The sequence below is a fragment of the Trachurus japonicus genome, chromosome 7 (genome assembly GCF_045865225.1).
Source record: "Trachurus japonicus isolate A0001 chromosome 7, Traja_1.0".
Taxonomy (NCBI): domain Eukaryota; kingdom Metazoa; phylum Chordata; class Actinopteri; order Carangiformes; family Carangidae; genus Trachurus; species Trachurus japonicus.
The window spans coordinates 11,245,712-11,270,719 of NC_140913.1; the positions used below are offsets into that span (position 1 = coordinate 11,245,712).

Below are 25,008 nucleotides of genomic sequence, written 5' to 3' on the forward strand. Positions count from 1 at the left end.
TCTCTTGTTAAACTGTCTCTCTCTTGTTTTCCCTTCCTTCCTCCATCCCCCGCTCTCTGTCCTTTTTTTTTTTTTAATGAGGTATGTGTGCCTCTGCCTGGTCACTGAGGAACAGTTAATGCCTCCAAAAAGAACACGGTTAATATGCAATTAAGGACTCTGGGGGATATTTACAGCCCGTGTGGACTTAAAAAAAAAAACTCTTGGCTGTTGCTTGATCTGTTCAGTTGTGTATTTTCATGCCTGAGCATAGAGTTAAATCATTAAAACTCTGCACAAGTTTGAAGTAGAAAAAAAAAATAAAGGAGTAAATTCTGAAAATACAAATAGTTTAGCTGATCAGTGTAAGAAAATAAATACTCCATCATCTATTAGACCACATACATGACAAAACACTACACATGCACTGATGTCTGCTGATTTCTGTTGACGCAGCTTCCTGGTACTTTCCTAAATCCACATTGTAAGTTAATTAGAGGCTAATTAGTCCCACACACGTGTCAGCATCTCTCACAGATCTAAAGACCAAGAATAGCTGCATATTTTCTCAGTGACACTGCTTGAAAATGTTCTTTCTTTCCTCTTAAATGTGACAGCTTTGAAACACTGCAGCAAAGTGATGTTCATGTGTGCTGAGTTATCAGTGGGTGCAGCCACTTACAGCCTCTGGTCAAGATTGATTAGACTGACTGATTAGAGTGAGGCGTCAATGAGTGGGGTGTCGAAACTGCTCGGGGTTAAAGATACAGTGATTAGATCAACTTTTCTCTCTGCCTCTTTGCCAATAAGAGTCATGTGACATCTTATTAATTGGGAGAAGTTTTAATTCACAGGCCTGATGAGTTTTAGGGTTAGGGTTAGTTTTTTTTTTTTGTGGGTGCTGGTTGTTAGCAGGTGACTAATTAGAGAGGTTGCTGATGTTGTTGAGTCACAGCTGTGATCCATCACAGCGTTTACATCATCCATCATGTGAACGGATGGGAAACATGCTAATGACGTCCAAGCATTCATGTCATCTCAAATGGAAAAGTGCTACCATAGCTACCAACAAACTGGATCTAGAGTATCATGTAATGACTATGATTTATGAATTAGATGCTTGTATGATTGTGGTTGGATCTCTGGGGGTTAAAAAGACCCTGCACATTTTCACTCTCCATGCAGCATGACATTTGAGTTTAATTAAACTGAACTGAAAGTGGACTGTATTTGTTTTTCCAAGCATTTCTGTAAGACACAGGTAAGATGTAGCGTAATGTTTGGTGTGAGGACCTACTTTCAGCCTTGGGTATGTTTGATAAATAAGACAGAGTCCAGTAATTGTGATTTCTTTCTCTCTCTCTTTTTTTGGGGGGGAATAACCCCTAACCCTACCCCTGTTGATACTGTGATACTTCCTGAAATGTCTACAATTTTAAGCTCATATTCTCTAAGCTAACACATTTTATTGTAGAAATACCAATTTATTTCCTCTTAAAAACAAAAATATCTGAAAAAATAATACAATGAAGCACTTTCTTTTTCACAACTAACTTCAGATTGTTCCCATACAATCATTTGGACAATGCTCACCTATAGCCTTAAGTCCAATCTGTTACTGCAAACAGTCAGTGATAGTATTCAGTTTGATCACAGGACTTTTTAGAAACAGTGTGTGACATTCATCTCCAATATTATTTCCATTTTTTCCATTAAACGTTTCAGAATCAGGATATGGTGAAGATGATCACTATTTTATTCATTTATGAAAAAAAAATTATGCAAACAATTTTATATGATCATGTTTGGACAAGAGAGGAAGTATAAAAACGGGCTTTTTTTTTTTTTTTTTTTAATCAAGAGGAAAAGACAAAAATAACAGTACAAAATAGACAATCTTTCTATACATACACATGGTAGGAAATGTAAAGGGGAAATAACACATACGGGTGAATAATAAAGAATAGCAATGAAACAAAGATTTCAATGTCATGTTTTTTTTAGATACAGAGTTACTGTAAGTCCAGTTAGTTAAAGTTACCAATACACATACAACTGAATGCATCAAGGCACATGTGTGACATGTGTATTTTGGTCTCAAAGTTTCTATTTACAGTGTCTTTCTTTAAGAAGAAGGTACAAATGACATCAGTAATAAAGGGAATTAAGAGTTGAGGCAATACTGGCCTCTATAAGACAAAAAAACAGCCACTGGGAATATAATACAGGAGAGGTCACTTACAGTATTAGACAGACTCACACATAAACACACACATTCTGACACTTGCAAATCCACACACATGACAAAAGTTTACATAATGTACTAGTGCACATGCAGTGTCACACACACACACACACAAACACACACACTCTCTCTCTCTCTTTCACTCACACATTTACAGACAGAAAACATTACTTCATAGACACCGCGTGCACCTGCTGGGCGTGCTGTGTAAGACAGGCACAGCATGGCGTTCGAATGCTGTCACTAGTTGTTAAGAATACTATGAACAACACTAAGAATGACGCACTTTTCGGTCGTTTTGTTTGCACTAGTTTCAGAATAAAAGTCCTCAATGCAACATTTCCTTAATTATTCCTACTGGGATGGAGCAGTAGTGCAACAGCAGAGGGACCTCAGACGGACCGACTGTCCTGTCGTCTGCTATAAAAACTCTGAGTCCTTCTGTTGGGCAGATTCTGCCCAGGGTCTGACTAAACTCTCATACAGTTCCCTACCTGAACGCTATACTGACAATAGCTCCTTCAGCCAGTTAAATGAACTTGCAGTGGAGGTCGTGCTTATTTTATTCTAGGTTTTACAAAAGCTGTATTTACACATAAACATCTCTTTTTATCAAATCTGTTGACGAAAGGATTGTGCTGCTTTTAAAATCCAATCATGGACGTAAAAACTCAAAAGCAACAACTTTCAGACAAAAGCCACATGAGATCCACAAGTTAAATATGAATCTCATCAGTCTCAGTTTCACTCTGAGACTTTTAGTGTCCACTCACTGCTTCAAATGATTAAAAATAAGAGTCAAATTTTGTCAAAAGTATCTATATTCTTCTACTGTATCTGCAGCTGTAATCTAAAAAACATTAGCATTGGTCATCAAATGGTCAAATCTAGTGTACGTGACAAATGGACTTTTGCAAACTAATAATCATGATCATGTTAGCTTTACTTGTGGAATGCAGAGCCCTTACACCCCTCTGCAGCAGAGGAGTGTAATGATGATATGACTAGGTTGATGGTAACATGACGAGGAGTGTAGTTGCTGAGCATGGCTGCAGAGAAGAGTCACATATGGGAAACACAAAACACTCACAAAACACGTTCAAACAGAAACACAATGCATTCGTTTCCTTAATTAGCCTGTGGTGAAGCCTGGACTCCTAAACATTCGGACCAGGGTGACTGTACTCATCACACACAAATACAAAAGTCTGCATATATGATGTTCACCTAAATCCACAGGTTCAAATGTCGTCTTCTTAAACATAGAGTAAGAGCAGTGTCCGCACTGGTCCCTCATGCTGCTTGCATACAGTCCCGTTGCCATGTGCAGGCTGTTTTTCTTTCTTTTTTTTTAAGGCAGTTTTCTTTGGGTGATGTCCATTAAGTGCATTAACATTATTGCCACCATTGAACAATACAATGGTCCTCAGTGGTGCCACGGTGGAATGAATGCTCCTTTAGTCTCAAATATAAACAAGAATATACAGTATTCAATACTAGTGGTACATCAACAGTTCATCATTGCTTTGTACATGTTGTATGTGTATATGTACGTGTGTGTGTGTGTGTGTGTGTGTATTTAAGACACTGAACAGGAGTGAAAAATAACCCTGCTACTAAACCCTTGCCTACTTTTCAGATGAACTTCAGAGGAAATACAACTGTACAGTATTTCGGCCAAAATAAGTCCAAAGACTGAGTCAGAGACTTCATAAGACATCTCATAAAGAGTGGGAAAAATATAGCAAACACCATTTCATCCAAATCTTCAAAAAAAAAAAGAAAAAGAAAAAAAAAACCTAACTATTAAATAACCTAAAGAGAGGAGTTGTTTTTTTCCCAGAGCTTTGGAATTTCTTATGGTTCACATTATGGAATGAACAGTGCAATTAAAAAACAGGGACATTTGCCCTTTCTTTGTTTCTACAAAAACCACAGTTGTCCTTTTTGTGTCTTCATTTTCTCTCTTTCCCTTGAGTACTTCGTTGTCTACTTTTAGTGGTTAACTGCATGTAATGACATCGTTAAAACAGACAATCTCCGTGTCTTCTTCTCCATGTTCTTTCTTTTTGATGTGGCCACTTCTTTCTTTGTGTTTTTTGTTGTTGTTGGTTTTTCTTTTTTGCATCTTATCCATCAGGTGCATGTGCATGCAGTACATGCTTTCACCTGGTGTCATACAGTAGGTTCATTCTGCGTCATCCGTCCTGCAATACATTTGGTCGACAGTTGCTTCAGCTCTGATATGGATGAAGCGATTGTGGCACGAGAGAAAAAAGTTTATAATCCAAAGTCGTCTCCTTCTGGAACCAGATGTTGGTCTTTTCTTTTAAGGCAAAAAAAATTAAGGCAACAAAACAGCTGCTGGTACATAGTGCTTCAAGAAGAATCAGTGTCTGTTCCTACAAAGGTTTGTGGTCACGGAGCTGTGGGTCGGGACCACGGTCCACTGTCAGTCAGGAGACATGAAAAGTCTATTAAAAATCATCTTGTATTGCTCTTTGGTGAGGTTTCAGGAGGTTTACCAGCTGCAGGTCGCGTCGCTGGCTTCAGCTGAGTGTTGACCAGCATTGAGGTGCTCATACTGTTGGTCTGTGAGAGGTTTCCGCATTGTGGGTCGGTGGACGTGCATGCGTTGGTGGATAAGGCAGATGGCCGGGACTCGGTGGCATTACAATACATGCCCAATCGTGGTAACGTGACAGCGCAAGAGATCCGAGGCCACAATATCGGGCCCAGACTCCTGAAGGTGAGTCTCTGTGAGGTGATTGGTCAGATCCTTCTACATGGAGTCGCTGTCATGCTCCATTGGCTCATCGGAGATACTGGAGGAGAAGGTGAGACACAGATGTAAGAGGAGAAAGTGTTTTTTTTGCCTTTGCCTTTGCTTGGTTGAATGACTGTGTGTGTGTCTGTGTGTGAGAGTGTGTGTGTGTGTACCTCTTGGTGGAGAGGACTCCCACTGAGAGTGAAGCCAAAGCATTGACAGCATCTGTTTCCTCACAGTCTCTTGTCTGAGCAGCCAGGTAGGACAGAGGCACTGAGCCACTGTGAGCCTTCACACTCTGCCAGTACTGACCTGCAAAAGCCACACACACGCACACAGGTTACTACAGTAGTGTCATTGTGCGAAAAAACAAAACTAATCTGGACTCTGTTCTGATGCAACAACAATACAAACAACAAAAAAATAGAAGTGTAGCAGAAGAATATTGTCAGTGCTGCTCACTTTGTATCTGGATGACCGTCTGCAGGGAGCGGACGGCGTTAGCGTTGGGCTTCTGGAGCAGCACGTCTTCAGGCAGTGGCTCCTACAGGACAGAGACATGAGGACACAGTCAGTGACCTTCAGTCTTAATCTTTGGTCTTAGTCTGGAAACATTTCATTATCTTAATGGCTACTTAGAGATAATTTCTTGTTTAAAAACTGAATTTGTTCGTTGAATTTCTTTTTTTCTTTTTTTAGGTTTTCCTGCCTGCCATGCCTGAGCTTTTAAAACCTCCACACATCCAAATTCTACAAACCCTGAGAAGTTACTTCCTTTCCATGCTTCCCTTGTGTATTGGTTACTCAGATAATCCCGAAGCACACGTTTAAAAACTGATTCCATTAACCAGCATGCCTTACCTGTATGCCCAAGAGTGCACTGACACAGGCCTCAGACGCGTCGCAGATAGCTGTGAGGTCATGACCTCCCTCAAGCGCCAAAACCAGACGACCCCCTGCTAGAGACATGAGCTGGCGGGTCAGGAAGCTGAAACCTGAGGTAGACAAACACACAGAAATGTTAACTTGAAGAATGAACCATGCAAAAGCCAACAAGAAGAATGAAGTTTGTGCTGTGAGCTGAGAACACGTAGACTTTGGTGTTAAGTTTTACTATAATTTCTGATATTCTACAAAAACAAAGTTATATTTTTACCTTGTGGGCCCTCCCACAGCAACATTACCAACTATCAATTACTATGATTATGGTTACATCAGTGATCAAGCCAGTTACAGTCGAGAACACAGCTCCTGCTCTTTGGTTCACGCTTGACAGGAGCTGTAATAATCTATTCATATCTCCGAACACTGGCAGCATGATAAAATAAAGCTCCTATTGGCTTCCCTTCCTAAGAACCAGGCCCTGAGGTAGCGGCTGGAGGTCGGACTCTGCGGCCTGTGGTAGAGAGCTGTGCTTACATTTGGCGGAGACCTTGTACCCTCCCAGAGGAGCTGGGTGTCCGTCAGCAGCATCAAATCCAGCCGACACCAGGACGACGTCCGGGGAGAACTCCTGGGCAATGGGCATCACCACAGACCTGAGGACACAAACACAGGACACTGTAAATTAAAGAGTTTGATTATACAAATCACATAATAGTGTGTATTATATCATTATTTTTCTTTTCTTTTTTTTTTTTTTTTTACCACAAATGCCAATGAAAAGGAAACTTGTTATCTTTAGTAAAAAACAGTAATAGAATAACACAGAGGTCGAGTTCACACACAAGTCTCAATAATAATTTAGAAATTCTGGATCCTGAGGTTTTAAAACTCAACATTACCCCATTGAACCTATCGTCACACCCTAACATGCTAACACACACCTGGTGTGACTTGAAGCGCACAATCCTACAGTCAACAGCCAGTTCCAAAGAGCAACACTTACTGTACTACACTATTTACTAAGTTAATGTGGTGATGTCACCTCGCTTGTTTTTCACCTCAAATCACAAACAAGGTGTAAAACCAGCGACATTCAGTCGCTATGTGAACAAAATGCATCTGTGTTGAATGGGAAACAAGAACAAGCAAGGAACAAGCAAGTCAGCAAATGAAGAGTCAGATGTGGGACAAACAGAGACACACATCAACACAGTGTCCAAACAGTGACTTTCAAAAAACTCACATCTTAGTTGATTCAAAGCATAATAACTCATATTCGTCTCATCAATATGCTCCTGGACGTTGTCACTAATATTCCAAACTGGATGATCTCTGCCACGACAAATATTTATGATCAAATCTACAAAAAGTTGTGAACAACTTTTGATCCCAGCGCAGCAGCTGACAAAAGACCATTGTCCCTGCTCTGGAGACGCTGCAGAGCCTCGGGTCTGACGACTCATATTGTTTTGTCAGCTCTTCTCGCTGCACAGTGTTACTGGTGGACATCAAACACATGACCATTTCCTCTATGCTATTGTTGTTGAGGAGAGAGCGGTGGTGTCCTGAGGTGGAAAGAGGCTCAGCTCTGCGGCTCGACGCCGTCGGCAGAGTTCAAAGTCAGAGTGTGTGAGTCTGTTTCCCATTAGAGGCTTGTCACTCGCCTCACGTCACTGACAACACAGAGAAAAAGAGGAAAAACAGTCCATCTGGGATCCATTTACTTTCATTATTCTGCCTGGGGACTTTGGAGACCCCCCCACCCCCTCCTCCCCCCCTCCCTTTCACACACATACACACACACATATCCACACAGTGCAGTCATGACTACATGCAGATGGACAACATGAGCTCATAGACAAAAATGAGGACACACAGAGATAAAACACACAAATACATTCCAGCATATACAAGCAAATACACAACACAAACATATATACAGCGCACACACCCATTAACATATAATGCACGTAAACACACACACACACGCAAAGTCATAACAGCCCTTACATCACTGTGTGGTGTATGTTGGGGCTCTGTTACGCTTTGATTTGATAAATAATTCCTAAGACCTAAACTTCATCATAGTCATGTGGATATGAAGCAGAGCAAGCACACACACGCACACACACACACACACACACACACACACACACACACACACACACCTAACCGCAAAACCCAACCCCACCTCCCCTGTAGACCCATTAAAGGTCCTGCGCTCCCCCCAGAGAGAGTAACTACAGACAAACTAATGGAAAGATGGAGGGGAGGAGGGAAGGTGGAGGAGAGGAGGGGATGCTTATTAAAGATCAATCAAGGGAGGAGACGTAGAGGGGCAGTGTGTGTGTGTGTGTGTGTGTGTGTGTGTAGTGTGGTGGTGGTGGGGGGGTCTGGTTGATGGAAAAGAAGGGGGGGGGGGGTAGACTGAAGGATAAGGTGAACATGCACCAACGCTCCTCAAACTTTCACCCATTAAATTGACTTCAATCAGTGGCATACACTCTTTTCCAGAGCTCAACATTTGCAAACTTCATTAATTCCAAAGGGATGTGTGCAGCCTGAGTGGTGGGTGGGTGGGAGGTGGGGGCTTTTTTAGATTCTGATTCCATAAAGGAAAAATGCTGTTTGTTAAAACGTTAAAGCAAAGTGGCCTCTCATTACAGCAGAGATTATGTGTCCCTGCAGGATCATCATCATCATCATCATCATCATCATTGATTCTCTGAAGAAATTTTCAGCTCAAATTCCACCGGTTGTTCCCTCTCACCTTTGTTCTTGACCTGATGAATAATTCCCAGCTCTGTTCGGAATCTGGAGAACAACTTTTTTTAGAAAGACGTCTTTTTTTCAGCTGCTCGACAAGGGTAAAGATCTTAATCATGATTATTTTTGAAGTATATTTTGGGGCTTTTTTCGCCTCTATTTGACAGGATAGTAGAGAGAGGGGGAATGACATGCAGTAAAGGGCCACCTGATGCAGGATTCGAACCGGGGCTGACTGCAGCGAGGACTATAGACTCTGCATATGGGGCGCCTGCGCAACCCACTGCACCACACGGCGCCCAATCGTAATTATTTTGATCAGTATCAGAGATCACAGTGTGTGAGTGTTAGTCGGGCAGGTTTGGGGGTTAAGGAGAGGAAGACTCAGCACAGATGAATCTTCTACAGCTTCTTGAAGATAGAGAGGAGACGACACGGTGGCTTGTTCCACCATCAGGAAAGCACAGATGAGAACAGTTTGGACTGCGATGGAGCGGCCCCAGAGCATGCGGCTCTGAGAGAGTTGAGGTAAGTAGATGGGTGCCTCAGAAAGTAAGTTTTAGTGACATTCAGGTGGCAACAGGTGGCAAGTAGGGATGGGCAATTTCAGTCATTTAAAAGTTAAAGCACTTTCAGTACCTTATGAATAAGTACCTGATTGCTCACAAATTATATAAATAAATATAATATTGTAAGAAAAGATATAGGCTTCTCTGACCAAGCCTACTGTTTGGCTGTGGATGGGAAGGGGATTATTGTAGCTACTGCACGGGCGCATGAGAAGTTAAACGCTACTTGAATAATGACAGTACTTGTACCCATCCTTAGTAGTAAGTGTAAGTAGATGAGTTGTGTAGTGATGTGACCTTTTCCAGACTGATCCAGGACCAGTCACACCGCTGTGTTCTGTCAGGATTTCACTGCATCCTGGTGCTCTGGGTGGCTGAGATCCTGACCATGTAATCACATTATCTGCTTCATTTATTTCATGGGGATGAAGCTGTTTAATGTACTTTCAATACAAAGCAGAGAGAGCCTTGTCCCTCGTTATGTTTCAACACAGTATAATGATGTTATACAACAGTTCAAGTCCACCATAGTGTCATGTCTTCCCTCTCTCTACTCACATTTTCCTCTCATGTCTCCTTCTATATGAGCTATTACTAAAAGTGACCGGCGGTAGAAATGGCACCTTCTATTGGACTCAGTTCAACTTTCATCTGGAATCAGTGACCTCAGCTCACATCACATCTTTAAATCAGTATTATTTTCTATAACTGCGCAGGCAATTATCTGAGAGGTTTTGATGTGGTGAACTCTCATCATCTGCTGCTACAGGCAGATTGAAACAAACTGAGAATTACTTAGATCTTCTATTAGGTCCAGATCTGAAGAGCGGCCCATACGATTGGCATTATGTAATAAAAATGATACTTTGAATCTGTCGCTCCCATTGAACTTGAGGAGGCACATCCCTCTTAAATTCTCTTTGGATCTGGTGGGAGAGCAGCTCGGCTCAATTTTGTCATTAAATACTTTTCAAAACATTTTCTCTTTTAAATGTGAAAAAAACTCCCTTTTCTGTTTTTTTGTTCATGATCTCAAGCTGTGGGAGGTAAACACCACACCGGCCTCTGTGGACACACAGAGTCCTGGAAAACTCGCTCTCACACGAGGATTAACCCCTGAAGGCGACATTACCTGCTTCACATCAGAACGCCTGACGTTAAGAAACAAACAGGGACAAATTTCAATCTAGATTATAAGCAGATGCATCTACAGGCATCAAATGCTGAAAGCTGCATTAAATGTTTGAAAAAAGACTGAAGAGGAAAACACCATCATAAAACCATGATATACCGATCAAATTTCTGGGGATTTTCTCCATCCACCTGGCTCTACCACTACTCGTTGGACAATAAACATACAGAGGAGCTTCTGGGCTTTTGCCTCAAAACAGCCAGATGAGCATTTTCACATATGCTCTCACAAGGCAGATGTACTGTAATCCAATCGAAACACCCACGTTCAGCCTGCTAATAAATTTTGAATGTCCTGTCACTGCCATGGAGGTGAACTGCTCCCTCTGTGCGCCGGGCCCCCTGCTTTGACTTATTCTCACGAGGGAATCTGTCTTTATGTAGAGGTCAGAGGTCAGGTTCATGCTACAGGGAGGCAGGGCTGGAGCTGGGAAACACAGCGTCCCGAAGCATCAGGGTCTCTGCCTTCTGATATCCAACTCTTCAGATGAGCAGCAACATGTCTGGATAAATCTCATATTCACTGTGTGTTATTGGAGGAGCACAGTAATTACAGGACTTTGGGATCATGGCCCCCACACCTGATGTAAGCAAGCAGCCCCCCCCCCTTTATGTCTGCAGCTTTGCCACTGTTCCCCTTTTCCAGTAACCATGCGGTCGCCACAGTTTCCTCAGTGTTTGCTCCGCCAGACGACCAAAAAGCCCACACTACTGAAACTTTATTGGTGGCAAACACCCACCGACGACAATTATCCCAACCCACGAGCAGGAAGTCACAGTCTGCAGTCTGTCAAACACAAGACCTGGACACCATTTGCCATATGCTGTAAAAGCATCTGAAGTTACTGGAAACCAAGAATGCCAGACACATGCTCTCCAAATGACAAGGATTATTAATTACGCAAGAAGTACGTCAGAGGCGATGTGGAGCCGAGCCTCTGATCAGCTTAAGTCTGTTTGTTGTGGCTCAGTGTAAAGGAAATGAGAGAAATTGTCTGATTACAGCTCCACTGAGTATCCTGATCAATAAAAAGTGGAACACAGCTGGTGGCAAAGCTTTTTCTGTTTGTTGCCTAATCGACCGGATTTCGCATCCCAAGACATGAATTAAAGTCAGAAAGACAAACTCTCTGCATTCCTCATGTGCCAGCCTTACTGATGAAAGAGACATGGGATGTTGTTTGTCCCTGCAGCGTTGGAGCGCTGAAGCTGTTCTGGAGCAACTGAGACACTTTATGCTGGTTTATCTTTTTGTGATGTGCAGTACGTTATCAACTTCTGTTGGAAGCTTGTGTTGCAGTGTTTAAAACCGAGCAGCAGCTGCTTATACTGTACCTGAAAGCAGCGAGGTACTCAGCATCTCCCATGGGTGGGTCCAGTCCTCCCGTCCACGCCACGTTGACGTTGAAGCCTTCACCCGCTCCAGAACCGACCTGAAACCAACATGTAGAAAACTCATTTAATTCTGGCGGTTCTTTGGCGGCTTTTACTTACAACAGGGCAACAGAGTTTCCTGTGATGGCACACACCTCAGCCGGAGACCCACTGCCAGGGAAGAAGTTCCCATCATCATAGCGATGAAGTGAGATGTAGAGAACGCTGGAGTCTCTGTAGAAGATTTCTTGGGTGCCATTACCATGGTGAACGTCCTATCAACAGGATAAAGGTATATTGATAGTGTACAAAACAAAAATTAAATTCACAGACATGAGTGATAGAGTTTGACAACTCACCCAGTCGACAATGAGGATCTTGCTGACGCTGAGCTTGTGTTGAAGCTGCTTGGCGGCTATGGCCACTGAATTGAAGTAACAAAAGCCCCTGTGGAGACAGACACGGTGGATGTGAGTGTAGAGACAGTTTAGAATATGAGAGGGAAAAATCAGTTAAACTCTGCTGTCTTCAGAGTTTCATGTGCGGTGTACAGTCACACATGAGACGGGTGGAGAGGCTCCGTGCCTCTCTGCCTTGTCTGTAGTCTCAGTGACTCAGAACTTTAACGCATCCTCACTCATTGTTGATGAGCTGTTACAGCTACATGTCAAATATGTAAAATGACGAACACACCAGCAGCTGTGCATGACTGTGCTCAGGATAAATGAAGAAAGAAGCATCAGTGAAAGAGGAAAACAACATGCACACACACAAGAACAAACTTATTAATCTTCCTTATTTTGTCCCTTTGTTTTTTCTCTATCACTCCATAAATATCCTTGGGAGAGAAGCTGCTGACAGCGCAGCCAGGACAGGAAAACTCAATGTGGTCAGGCTGAGCATGTGACTGACGCACAAACATGCACATGCACGCACCACACTTACATTGGACTGGAGGGGTCCGCATGATGCCCCGGCGGTCTGACCACAGCAAAGCCGTTCTGCACAGAGGAAGATGAAGAAGGCGCCATTAATCAGGGTTTAACGTGATGTGAAGGACTTTACATGTCAAGAAACTACAATCCTTCACTTTTATAGGTTTTTAAATGAATGAGAAATAAAACACTTAACATGAAGGAAACTCTTACTTAAAGAAAAAAATATATAACCTGTCACTGAGATTGACATCAATAGTGACAAAGATCAACTGTCGACGGCAGCTACTGTTCCCTGGTTTGTGTGAGGTTTGTTTACATCAGTGCTCCTTGTATTTGCAGCATTCACGATGGCACAAATCCTCTATGTCATAATCATTCAAAATGACTTTGACCTTAAACCCAGTTTATGTTTCTTAAAACCTGATAATATTGTTTTTTTCCCAAGAGGTTTACAGAAAGTCTGGCAGCTTTAGGGATTTTTATAAAATTATATTTTCACTTCTATTTTAAAATCCAGTGAAGTGAACCAAAGTTGACTTCATCTTTATGATCTCAGAGAGTAAACCTCAAAGCATGAAGCAAAACATTTCATGCACATACGAGCACAAATGCACAAGTTCAGGACATCAATGGTACTTATTATGTTGTCTTGTAAATGAGTATGCACAGTATACGTCCCCTACAATATGTATAGCACAAAAACAGCTTTTCTGAAGTGGAGTGCTTGTGCTGTGGTTGTGCTGTGGTCTGGTGGTTTGTTTACCGCTGCTGCTCACTACAGACTGAGCCATTGTTTTACGTTTTCTGCCCGATTTACACATTGTTTTTTTTTTCATCTTTTTGTTTTTGGGTAGAGAAATGTTTGGATTGAAGCTGCCGACTATAAATACTTTCAGCCAGTGGTATATTTACACTTGAAAAAACAGAAAAATGTCATGTTTATCCCAGACTTTTAATCAGTGAGGGGAGGAAAAGGAAGAAAGATTTGGCCATTATGAGACAGGGGAAAGTCTTTTCTGAAACCCAGTCGCCTTTGAAGTGGGTTGGTAGTTCCTTGAGGCTGGGTGAGGCATGCTTCTTTACTGGATGCACTTCTGAGCTGATGTTCCTCTCTGACCCCAGCAGTTGTCATCAGCCTGTTTTCAGCCTAAAGAACTAACTTTGCATTTGTGAGTCTAACTTTAAAATTCTAATTTTTACATCTTTGCCACAAAAAACCCTCTGCCTTTTTCACCTTCTGACCAAATGACTGTGTAATTAGTCGTTATGTGTTTGTGTTATGCTTTCCTGCCATGATGTACGTAACTGAAAACACACAATTAGTGCTGTCAAAGGTAACATAAAAAACAACATTAATTCAAAATTACTATTTGCATTTGTCGCGCGATCAACAAACATCCTTTTACACTGGCCTTTGTCCTGAACCATGGTTTTAAGACCAGTGATGAATCTGCTCGCAGTCGCAAGCTAAACTGTCTCTGCAAATAGTTACAGATGATCGTCATGTCATTATTTGAGCATTTGTTATTGGTTAATGTAGAATTATTCATTATATTTGCATAAAGCAGCATATTTGTCCATTATAAAGCACTTGGAAAACAAAGGTGCATTTTGAACAAACAAAAAAAAGTGTGACTGATTTGCAATTAGTCAGGATTAACCATGGACACTCATGCAATAAATTGTGTTTGTTTTAATTAATTGACAACCCTATAATATACTATAACTATATATATATATAATATTACAACTATACCATACATCAGATCATATTTATTGGATCAAACTTCCGTGCCTGCACTTCATCCATCATATTCTGATATGGGGAAACGTCTTGCAGTATAACTGTTTACATATTCTCCTGTGGGGTAAAACTTTTGTTATGAGAAGAAATAAAGCTGCAAACCAATTTGGAGTTTGGCAAATTAAATCACTGTCTAAATACAGTACCTCATGAAGACAGACAGGGGAGGCAGGAGACGTAAACAAGAAACAGATATGGGGGTTGAAGCAACAAATGGGAGGTAGCTACTCGTTGTCCCCCGTCCCTCTCCTGTCCGTCTCTGACTCTGTCCCCGTTCAGTTCCTCACCTTCAGTTCTCCTTTGGCCACTCTGAAGGCGAGCTCCACAACGCTGCCCGCCGCCATGCGTGACGCCGTGGAGGTGTGTGACTCGTTCCAGATTGTGTCATTGTCAACCTGCCAATCAACAGACAAATAAAGGATTCCATTGATTATATCTGCTCACTTATCCATATGTGTGGAACCATTTTTTTTTTTTTTAATATTTGTTGTTGAATTACGTCTGAATGTCCAAAACGGCATCTCTGGGGCAATAAAAGAAAACCAAAGACTTTCCCTAGGGCACGGATAACCAAACACACAGCTGTGACTTGAGAGTAAAAATGTCAGTTTCACTCTCTCATCTCGAGGCCAGATCCATATTTGCCACTAATTTTCCTTTCCATTCTGTTTTTTCTCTCTGCTGTTTGTTCACAAACTGGCATTACTGTCCATCTGGCTCGGACAATGAAATCCGAGGCATTTCTTTTATCCTTGGTCACGGACATGTTGTTCTCATTAGTCTGACTTGTCATGGTCCGACACGGACTGTCAGGCGAACGTTAGCATTGGGCCAAGCAAACTCTCTCTTCCTCTTTAATATCCTGTCGTCCTCTCTGTCTTTCTTGTAATTTTCTCTCCATGCTTTTCTATACTTTTCTTTGAAACAAGATCAACTTTCATCAATGCAGTGATTGTGGTGTATTGTATAGCGTCCATTAAGAGCTTTAGAGAATTACAATCAAAAATAGAAACCTGTGTGTGTGTGTGTGTGTGTTAGTGTGCTTCTTACCCCTACTCCTCCACATGGCAACATCACAAAAATCCTCTGAGAGAGGATCCCTGTGAAAACAGAAACAAAAAACATTTTTTATACAATCATTACATATACAGTATGTTACAGTTTCTGCTTTTTATATTACACTGTGAATGAATAGTGGCCCCCAATTCATTCCCTATCTGAATCTTGCTCGTAATTAACTTAACATAGTTCAAGATGGAAAATAGAAACATAATTGTGAATGTAATGAAGTCTGCTGCTCAAGAGAATAACTTTTGACATCTGGAACACAGTTTGCTTTTGAATGCATTTACTCTGCAGACAAACATTATTAGTTTTAAAATAGTTTTCAAATAGATAATCTGGCTCGGAATAAGGTCTAGCGTTTTATCAGTGTGAGCTGTATGTTACCGGCCAGTTTGCGATTATCCAGTTTGAGTCTGTTGAGTGGGTTGGTGCCATACAGCAACACGTGACGCTCTGTGTGGACTGACTGCAGCTCCTCCAGAGTGGCTTTACGGCCACGGATACTCTGCAGAGACACAAGATTTTCATTTGACCATGTAATCAAGAATCATATGCATGTGGACAGTGTATTATATTAGCATTGAGTAATAATAGGAAACAGACAGAAAACTGGATTTCAAAAGGAAACTAAACCATTCTATTTTCAGGCTATAAGGAGATAAAAATAATATCACTGTTTAACCTGAAAGTGTGTGTGCGTGTGTGTACCTCGCACTGTCCCCTCAGGCCTCTCTCCTGTAGTCGAGACCAGATGCTCTGTATCCTCCCAGCATGCTCTGGGTGACTGCTGTTGTCTCCACATGTACACTGATGCTTCAGCATTTGAGAGTCATAGACCAGACCTGAACACACATATACACACAAGATATTCACACCAGAAGCCAAAGACCAACACCCACAGGGTCTCGAGACTTTCACTTCTGTAATAACAAGAGTAGTGGAAGTTTATTATATAATATTGAAGTTGATTTATCCATGACCTCAATCACTGAAGGTGTGAAAGTCTGCACCACCTCCACCTGCTGACATTAACCCTAACCCATCACAAGAACAGTCAAACATTTTAGGAAAAGTCACATTTACCCTTAGATGAGAAGTTTGATGTCTGGCTATGAACATGAAGGTAAATATAAAGAAAATGTCGACGATAGATAACAGTGGAAACCACAAGTTGTGTATTACACATGTTAATTAATACACAACTTGTGGTTTTATGTGGAGCTCTGTGTTGAAATTATTTTTTGGCAAGACTGGTGACAGTCAGCTGGAATGCATCCAGCGCAGAGATATCAGTGAAATCAATCTTCAGATAACAACAAAGCAAATTAACAGATTTACAACACTGTCAAACTAAAAACGCAACTGTTTTTTTTTTTTGGTCATCACTGTTTTAATTATTCTACGAATTTCTCCTTTTGTTTATCAGTCTCTTCTTCATTTATTGTTTACATTGTTAAAATCAGGTGGAGAGGCTTTTCATCAGGAGCAGCCGTTCATTTATGAATTTCTTTCACTTCTACTGGAGATGTTGACCTCTGCTGGTCAGAGCATGATGCTTTCTTTATTTTCATTATTATTATTAGTGTTGTGGGGGGATTTCACGTCTGTATAAGATAGCTACAGTGGAGACAGGGCAGGAGATGAGGGAGCATGATCAGGAAAATCTTGCAAAATATGATTGAAACTGGTGTTTATCAGTATCCTAACCCATAGGCCACGGAGCCACTGGATTAGAATTTTTGAAAAGAAAATATTTACACACACAGTACATATCATAATACTGTACGACCTGGTCTGACTCACCAGTGGTGAAGCGTGGTTTGCTGCTGGTCTCCTGCGGGGGCAGGCTCAGGGTCTTCTCAGGCAGAGTGAGAGAGGTGGAGGCTGGGGACGACTGCGTACGAGACAGGGGGCGGTGGACCCCCAGCCCGCTGCCGACCCCGCCACTGCTGCTGCCGCGTAACATGGGCACTGCCAGGGTCTCCATCTGTCGATGCAGCTGCTGCAGCTGCTTCTGCTGCTCCCATAGCAATGACTATAGAGAGGGGTGGGGGTGATGAGGATGAAGGAGAGTTCAGTCATGGATGGAATTCATAGCAAATATCATAACGTTTATCGTAAAGTAGTTTATCAGTCAATAAAGACTTGTATTCTAGGCTTTCAGCTTCATGTCAATAAAATGTTTGAACTGTCCTCTCTGACCTGACCAGCACCATCGAGGGGAATTAGGATCAGTATCAAGTGCTGTGGAAGTCATCTCTGACTCGGACTGAACTCACTTCTCACTCTGATCTCTTTTTAAAAATCCTCTTATTGTTGTTCTTTCTGTCCAGGCTGGACTCCTGATGATGTGGTAAAGAGTCGGAGCTCAGCTCATATTACATGCACTCTGTCATCATATCGTGCTGAAATGACCACTTTAATATAATGAGTGGTTGTCAAACCACAAGATGATGCAAGGACAACTGGAATCGTGCAAGTTCAGGAGTTAGGCTGCCATCTACAGGGCTGATGAGGAACAGCCATCTGTCTGTCAGTCTGAACGGAACACACTGTTTCCTACCTGGTTGAGTATGAGTGCATGCTGCAGGTTCATTTGCTCTTCGTGGCTCTTGGACGCTGTTGGCTCCGCCTCTCTCAATGACTCTGACCTCACTCTGCTCTGATAGGTCGGCTCCGTGGGCGACATCCCACCACCGTCCTCCGAGTCCATGTCCTCAGAGGGGATCTGGTGCAGTCTGGGCTTCTCGCTGGGCTTGGACATCAGCTGCACACACACGTAGATGAATATGTAGGTGTTTCAACATTCAGATGAAGACATGGTCTACACAGAGACTCACAAGTAGGACCAGCACATCACTGATGCAACATCTGATGACAGATGGATACAGTTTTTTCTGTTGACTATAATTCCTATAACGCTGTATCATTTCTGTCTCAGTTCTTATCTAACTATACACAGAATTACAAGGAGATGAGGGCAAACATGCAAAAACTGCCAATGTGGTCCCAGAAGTAAACACAAGCTGGTCAAGCTTCCTGTTGGAGGAAGACATCTCTGTCTCATTATTGCAACAAAGCAGCGTTTTAATGTTTAAATTGTTGTGCCCACACCCATGATTTCAGCCTTGAGACCATCTCCTTCTGAGACACGATTGTTACGGTCTCGAAAGAACTCTTCTGATCTGGTGGTTTCACATAACATTAGGAGGAAAGTCTCAAACTGTGAGGCCAGCGTTCATGTTAGCAAATTTGCAATATTAAAAGTATGAGGATCTAGCTGTTCCAGCACTTCCAGCTGTTTGCAGTGGCCATCAATGGATTACTTTGATACAGACGGGAAAACCTCTGAGATTTGTCTTGTAGATTTACAGACATGTAAATCTATTTTATTGTCTGTGCTGTGTCTGTCGTTGTGTTACTGTGTGTTGTTGTGTTACGTCTTGTTGTGTTATGTTTTTGATATGGACCCGGAGTCCGAAATAAAGATATATATATATATATAAAATGGTATCCTCGAGAAGTTTTTTTCATACTGAATCCAGATGCATAGTGTGTGACTTGAGCTAGACCAAACGCACACACTTTTCCTAGACCCCCGTAGGGAGGTGTGCTTCATCATTTCAAACTCACTTCATTCAGTCATAAAAAAAAAACTTGGTCTCTGAGTTAATTAACTTTCAAAGCCTGCCATTTTAAAGGCTGTTAACTCTTCACCAAGTTGAATATATTTACAATTTAAATCGAATGCAAATGTGTAATAATGCATCAATCATGTGATACCACTGTTTTACCTGTAGTCCCAGTAAATTCAAATAGAAGGTCAAGAGACAATTCTCTCTATATCATTTTCCATGAATGCAGATCAGAGTGTATTCACACCTTGCCTAGGTGGGTCTGCTGTTTGAGCCTCTCCAGTAGTTGTGTGTTGTGCTGCTGGTGGAGGAGATGTGTGTGAAGGGTCCTTGTGCTCTGGGGGAGGGGTTCAGAGCGTGTCCTGCTCAGGGGCTTGTGGGGCTGAGGAGCTCCAGGAGACAGGTGGTCTAACTGGGAGGCGAACTGCAGCGGGACCGAGTCTAAGCCTGGAACTGGTGAGAGACACACAGAGAACAGGGAGGAGTTAGGCCAACATGTACGCACACATTTCTCTCCAGTGTTGTTTAGGACCATATTGTGCACACAGGTCAGGTGTTTATTTTATGTGCTACTTTTACAGATGATAAAACCACTGACAGGTGGATGTGCTGGAAGTGCTTCACTTGCCACGGTGTCAAAGAAAAACATTAACCATTTCAAATGTGACCACTGGGTGGTGCTATAGGACTTCAGACATTACAATTAAAGGCCCTGTGTGAAACCACTGCATTTCCAGTGGGCCCTGGTTGATGAATGCATGTGTGTCCATTTATGGTTTATTTGTGGTGTATTTTGCAGCCTTGAGAACTTTTGCATGTGCACACATTTCCAGGGCATGATGTAAATCAGTAACAGAGTGTGAAATCAAAATGAGCATTTCCTTATCAAGGTTTCAACAATGATAAAGTGTGTCCCTACAACTGTGCACATACACAGAGTGTGTATATGCGTGTACATATCTGAAGTATAATATATGTATTTACAGTATCTCCTGTGTATATATGTGTGCCTCACCAGTGAGTAGTGGAGTGTGTACCAGTCCTGAGGGCTCCAGGATGATGACGGGCAGGTGGGGGTGCCCAGCCTGATCCTCTCTGCTCAGGGGGAGGAAGACCTGCGAGCCCCCGGCCGTTAGCACAGGAATCCGGCTGACCTTCAGGGAGGACAGCTCTCCTTCAGCCTGCACACAGACAGACAGTTCAGCCACTTAATTATTACAGAAAACATCATGTCTCATCACAGCCGAGTCATCAGGCCAACATAAAGACATGAATTTGTTCTAGCTGATCATTTGTCCAGATTCAATTTCACTTTTAAAAATGTATCTTAAATGAAGCAGATCACTGTGTAAGTTTGGTGAAAACATCATTAGGCTGCAGAGGATTTTCCCAGCAGCTTTTCCCCACTTCTTTTAGAGAAAACAGATGATTTCAAAATAAGTGAGCAGTTGAGTGTTTACCCTGGCATTGGCTGGGAGTCCCAGAGTGATGGTGGGCAGAGTGGAGGAGCTCTGGATGGTGAAGTTTGCTAGAGTGCCATCTCTGAGCAGCAGCTTTTGCGCCTGGAAGTGCACAACACATTTTTTCCATTGAAAATTATTACATTTACACTCAAATCTAAATTTAATTATGCTCATAACTTACCAACAGTGATTAGAATTATTGTTTTTATGAAACACCAGAGAAATAAAGACCCTTCCTCTTTCTTCTGCTCTAGTTACAAAGTTTGTCTTTGCTTTATGCTCTTAATGGTTGCTGCCGCTGCTGTAATCTAAGCCTGTCTAGTCTAATTAAACCTGAGCTAATGTTTTGTCGTGAGCTGTCTGGACACTGGAGAATCATGAATCAGACATCCGAGGCAGGTGTGACGGAGGCTGCTCTGCTCTGACTTTCTGTGATTAAATGAATTATGCATAAACAGCTGACACAAACGCATTGTTCCTGTGCCCCTTGCCGCTGCTTTAAACATGTCATTACTCAGGGTCTCGGCACAGCTCATGCACATGAAACAATCACTTCTTTTTCTTTTTAATCAAATCGAGTGCTCAGTTGTTTAAAATGCTCATGGTTTTCCACCTCCAGTGGAGGAGTTTCTTCTTATGATTTTCGTAACTTCTTTCGTAACTTCTGTCTCTTCCCAAATCAGTTTTCAGAAGGAAAGGTTGCTTTGTCGTTCTGAACGGACTCAACAAGTAAATGTGCGTGTTTCTCACCTCGTGTGATAGGCCGCCTGCAGATGGCAGTAGCCCATTCTCATTGGGCAGGCTGTCATTAGGAGAACTACAGCCAGAGACGGGAGTGCTACTGCTGCTGGGAGACGAGTCTGGAGAGAAACAGACAGTAGTGGAGTTTAAATATGAATATGCATGTACATTTCATTTAATATAAATGTGAGCATGTACAATACATACAGACAATTGGGTGACTGACAAATTGGTGAATAATAATTGCTTGTTTTAAAGAGTTCATTCAGAAACATTAGTAATTTGATTTAAAATTTAAATTGATTTTTTAAAATTAACTTCTGCAGCTTCAGATTTCACTCAGACAAAAAATACACACAAAAAAATAAAGTTAAAAGAAGTCTCATATGTATACATACTGTATTATGTATATATGCATTATGTACAGTGTATATTGCAGTTGATCACATCAGAGAATCCATTCTTCCCTTGATTGACCTAATCAAGCACATATCACATGTAATCATCAAACAACTGAAGTGTATTACAACTCATGTGTGTTTGTGCGTGTAGTTACCCAGTGTGTCAGGTACTCTGTGTTTGATAGTGGGCGGAGCACTCTCTTTGCGGGTGAGCGGGCTCTTGCGGGTGTTCAGGTGTTTCTTCAGCTTGTGCTTCACCTTCAGATTGGGCTCAGATGCTGAGAAACGAAAGTGGCAGAGTGTGTGGGAGAGGAGTGGGGAGTGTGGGGGGGTTACTCAGTCTGAGTGTGTCCAAATAGTTAACTTCATTCTGCTGCAGCTGACGGTAACATCCCAACAGTGATTCAAGAGATTTCCAGTCAATGAAATCCTTTGAATTTACTGGTAACAGCAGACAACCCACAGGTGTTACTAATAACATCAACAATGGATCTGTTGTATTCAAGTAACCCTGTGAGCCAGCATGGGAAAAAAAAACAAGACAACTAAATGGAATCCATCCTTTATCTTATTGTTTGCACCTGTGCTTTTCTGAATGTGACAAGTCAAAATCAAGTCTGGCCAAGAAAGACACTAACATGCAATAGTCTTCAGAGGGATTACACTCATCTAATATCAAAGATATTGGCAAACCGTAACAACACATCTGTTTATTCAGTGTTATTCGTTTCTAAATGCTGAAACACTGTAGTTTGACCAAATTATCATTATTATAATAAATCTATGAATCTACTAATTCATCTAAAATTCATAATCCCTAAACCTTTAGTCTGCTACTTCCGTCCTTTTAAAGAGTGGTGTTTTACCTGCTCTGCGCAGCGGCGTCCCCTCTGAGCCCTCAGGGGAAGGCTGTGGTGGAGATGAGACCAGAGGCTGGGAGGATACACTTGGGTCTGGGCCAAGCTTTCTGCGCACACACAAACACACACAAGCACACACAAGCATGAAGCGTAGTGAGACAACATGTGGAGGAAGTTTATTCGAAAATTCTGATTTTAGAGCTGACAAAGATTTAAGGAGTTATTTAAAGAATTACAGATGTGAAGTCGATTTTGACATGTAGTGTAACTAATGTGCTCATGATGCAAATTTAGTAATATTTTCCTTTTGTGTTCTGCTTTTGTGTGTGTTTGTGTGTGTTTGTGTTTGTGTGTGTGTGTGTTTGTGTGTGTGTCTGTGCGTGTGTCACCTGTATGCTACAGGAGCTGCAGTCAGAGTGTTGGAGCTTGTTCTTTCCTGCGCCGCCTGTTTCCGTTTATTAAGTATCACCTCCTGGAGTTTCTGCTTTACCAGGGAACTGGCCACTGCACCTGTCAATTAACCACACAGAGAGTCGATTAAAAACATGGGAGCACCCATCATAAAAAAAAGTGCTTCACAATAAAAAGAAGGAACAAGGAAAAGCTCAGGCAAAAAAGGGCATTTATTTATTATTTATTCTTAACATTTATGCAAGACTTAAAGGGATAGTTCAACATTTTGGCAAATTGGCCCATTGCCATAATCGCTATAGTCATAGCAGTAGGTTCATTACCTTTAATTGTAGGTGTAAGCTATTTTCAGTGCGGCGGAGCGCAGCAGCTGGCTGCTCAGAGCTACGCTATGGAGGCTAAGGGAATTTCTTGGTTTCCCTCATTAAACTCATCAAATTCAACATCCCAAAACTCCACAGCGCTTTTGTAGACAAGTTGTGACCTGCACAACCACCACGCTATGAGATAATGACGGAACGATACGAAACTGAGCCGTTTTCGAGGTAAATACAGGGTAAATACGGAGACTGCTTGCTGAAAAACTGTCCCCGAACGCAACGCGCATCAGCGGTTTTGTATGAATTTACCTCGAAAACGGCTCCGTTTCGTATCGTTCCGTCATTATCTCATAGCGTGGTGGTTGTGCAGCTCACAACTTGTCTACAAAAGCGCTGTGGAGTTTTGGGATTTTGTATTTGATGAGTTTAATGAGGGAAACCAAGAAATTCCCTTAGCCTCCATAGCGTAGCTCTGAGCAGCCTGCTGCTGCGCTCCGCTGTACTAAAAATAGCTTACACCTACAATTAAAGGTAACGAACCTACTGCTATGACTATAGCAATTATGGCAATGGGCCAATTTGCCAAAATGTTGAACTATCCCTTTAAGTGTGTACAGTGTAAGTGAGTATATTCAAATTTGGGTATGATGCAGGGTAAAGGTCACCAGTTTGTCTTCGAGTTTGTTCCTATATCCGTGTGTGTGTTTGTGCGTGTCTGTGTGTGTATGTGGACATGTGTGCACAAAGAGGCGACCAGAGGTGCGAGGAGTGATCGAGTCAATATTGACCCAGTGACTTTGTGTGCTCAGACCAAAGCTATATTTAACTCCCCTGTTGTAGCTGCGGGTTAAATTTAGATCTCATTTCAATGCAAACAGCTCTGAAAAGCGAGTAACACTGTTCAATAAAGATGAATGACATTGCTCGGAGGGACTTTCCTCTCTGGTTATGATTAGCACTGTGGTCGGTAATTATTTTTAAAGACGAGGAAACAGCTTACTGCAGCCCAGTGAAAAGAAATTACAAGTTCAAATGTAAACTGGGACTGGAAGCAACATGTTGGTAAAGTTTGATGTGTGAGAGCGAGTGTGTGTGCGTGTGTGTGCGGACTCACTTTGTTGACTCTTGTCTTTGTGCTTTAGCTGCTGCAGCTCCTGCTGTTTCTCGTGGTGCTCCTGCTCTCGCCTCCTCTGCTCCACATTAAACTAAAACAGCCACAGTCAAGTGTTTAGCAAGCATTATAGTATTATATAGCAGTATTTTTTTCACGAGGCTGGTGATGTTTTTAGCATCCATCTCTGTGTTTTGTATCCTTTACCCTGATTTGTTGATGCAGTTGCTGTTGGGAGAAAGGGGCGCATGGCTGGGGGGGGAACTGGGTGAGGAGTAAAGGCGGGTGCAGCGGGGTGAGGAGCGCCGTGTCCGAGCCAGGGCGCATCCCCCGCTCTCCCACCCTGAGGTCCATGGGAAACGAGGCCGCACACGACACCGGCACTGCCACCAAGGAGTCTGGGGGAAAAAAAAAAACATGGGAGAGGGGAGGGAGAGGATAGAGAGGCGTCAGTTCGCTTCATCCCCCTTAAGAACAGCTAGT

General features: G+C 42.2%; 1 protein-coding gene across 3 annotated transcripts in view; it reads right to left on the reverse strand.

The window, feature by feature from the left end:
• Positions 1–3,558: 3,558 nt before the first annotated feature.
• Positions 3,559–25,008, reverse strand: part of hdac7a (histone deacetylase 7a) — a 56,034-nt gene continuing 34,584 nt past the window's right edge. For all 3 annotated transcript variants that reach the window (XM_085781174.1, XM_085781176.1, XM_085781177.1), the window contains 24 exons: positions 24,733–24,923; positions 24,529–24,619; positions 23,073–23,193; positions 22,690–22,790; positions 21,979–22,101; positions 21,432–21,541; positions 20,679–20,780; positions 20,234–20,399; positions 19,466–19,671; positions 18,147–18,350; positions 17,387–17,618; positions 16,292–16,425; positions 15,968–16,088; positions 15,569–15,618; positions 14,806–14,913; positions 12,722–12,777; positions 12,136–12,223; positions 11,932–12,051; positions 11,738–11,835; positions 6,411–6,529; positions 5,853–5,986; positions 5,454–5,535; positions 5,165–5,303; positions 3,559–5,049 (listed from right to left, as the gene is read on the reverse strand). In XM_085781174.1, the coding sequence (XP_085637300.1) occupies positions 5,007–5,049; positions 5,165–5,303; positions 5,454–5,535; positions 5,853–5,986; positions 6,411–6,529; positions 11,738–11,835; positions 11,932–12,051; positions 12,136–12,223; positions 12,722–12,777; positions 14,806–14,913; positions 15,569–15,618; positions 15,968–16,088; positions 16,292–16,425; positions 17,387–17,618; positions 18,147–18,350; positions 19,466–19,671; positions 20,234–20,399; positions 20,679–20,780; positions 21,432–21,541; positions 21,979–22,101; positions 22,690–22,790; positions 23,073–23,193; positions 24,529–24,619; positions 24,733–24,923 (2,939 nt within the window). In that variant the 3' untranslated portion in view covers positions 3,559–5,006. The remainder of the gene's footprint in view (positions 5,050–5,164; positions 5,304–5,453; positions 5,536–5,852; positions 5,987–6,410; positions 6,530–11,737; positions 11,836–11,931; positions 12,052–12,135; positions 12,224–12,721; positions 12,778–14,805; positions 14,914–15,568; positions 15,619–15,967; positions 16,089–16,291; positions 16,426–17,386; positions 17,619–18,146; positions 18,351–19,465; positions 19,672–20,233; positions 20,400–20,678; positions 20,781–21,431; positions 21,542–21,978; positions 22,102–22,689; positions 22,791–23,072; positions 23,194–24,528; positions 24,620–24,732; positions 24,924–25,008) is intronic.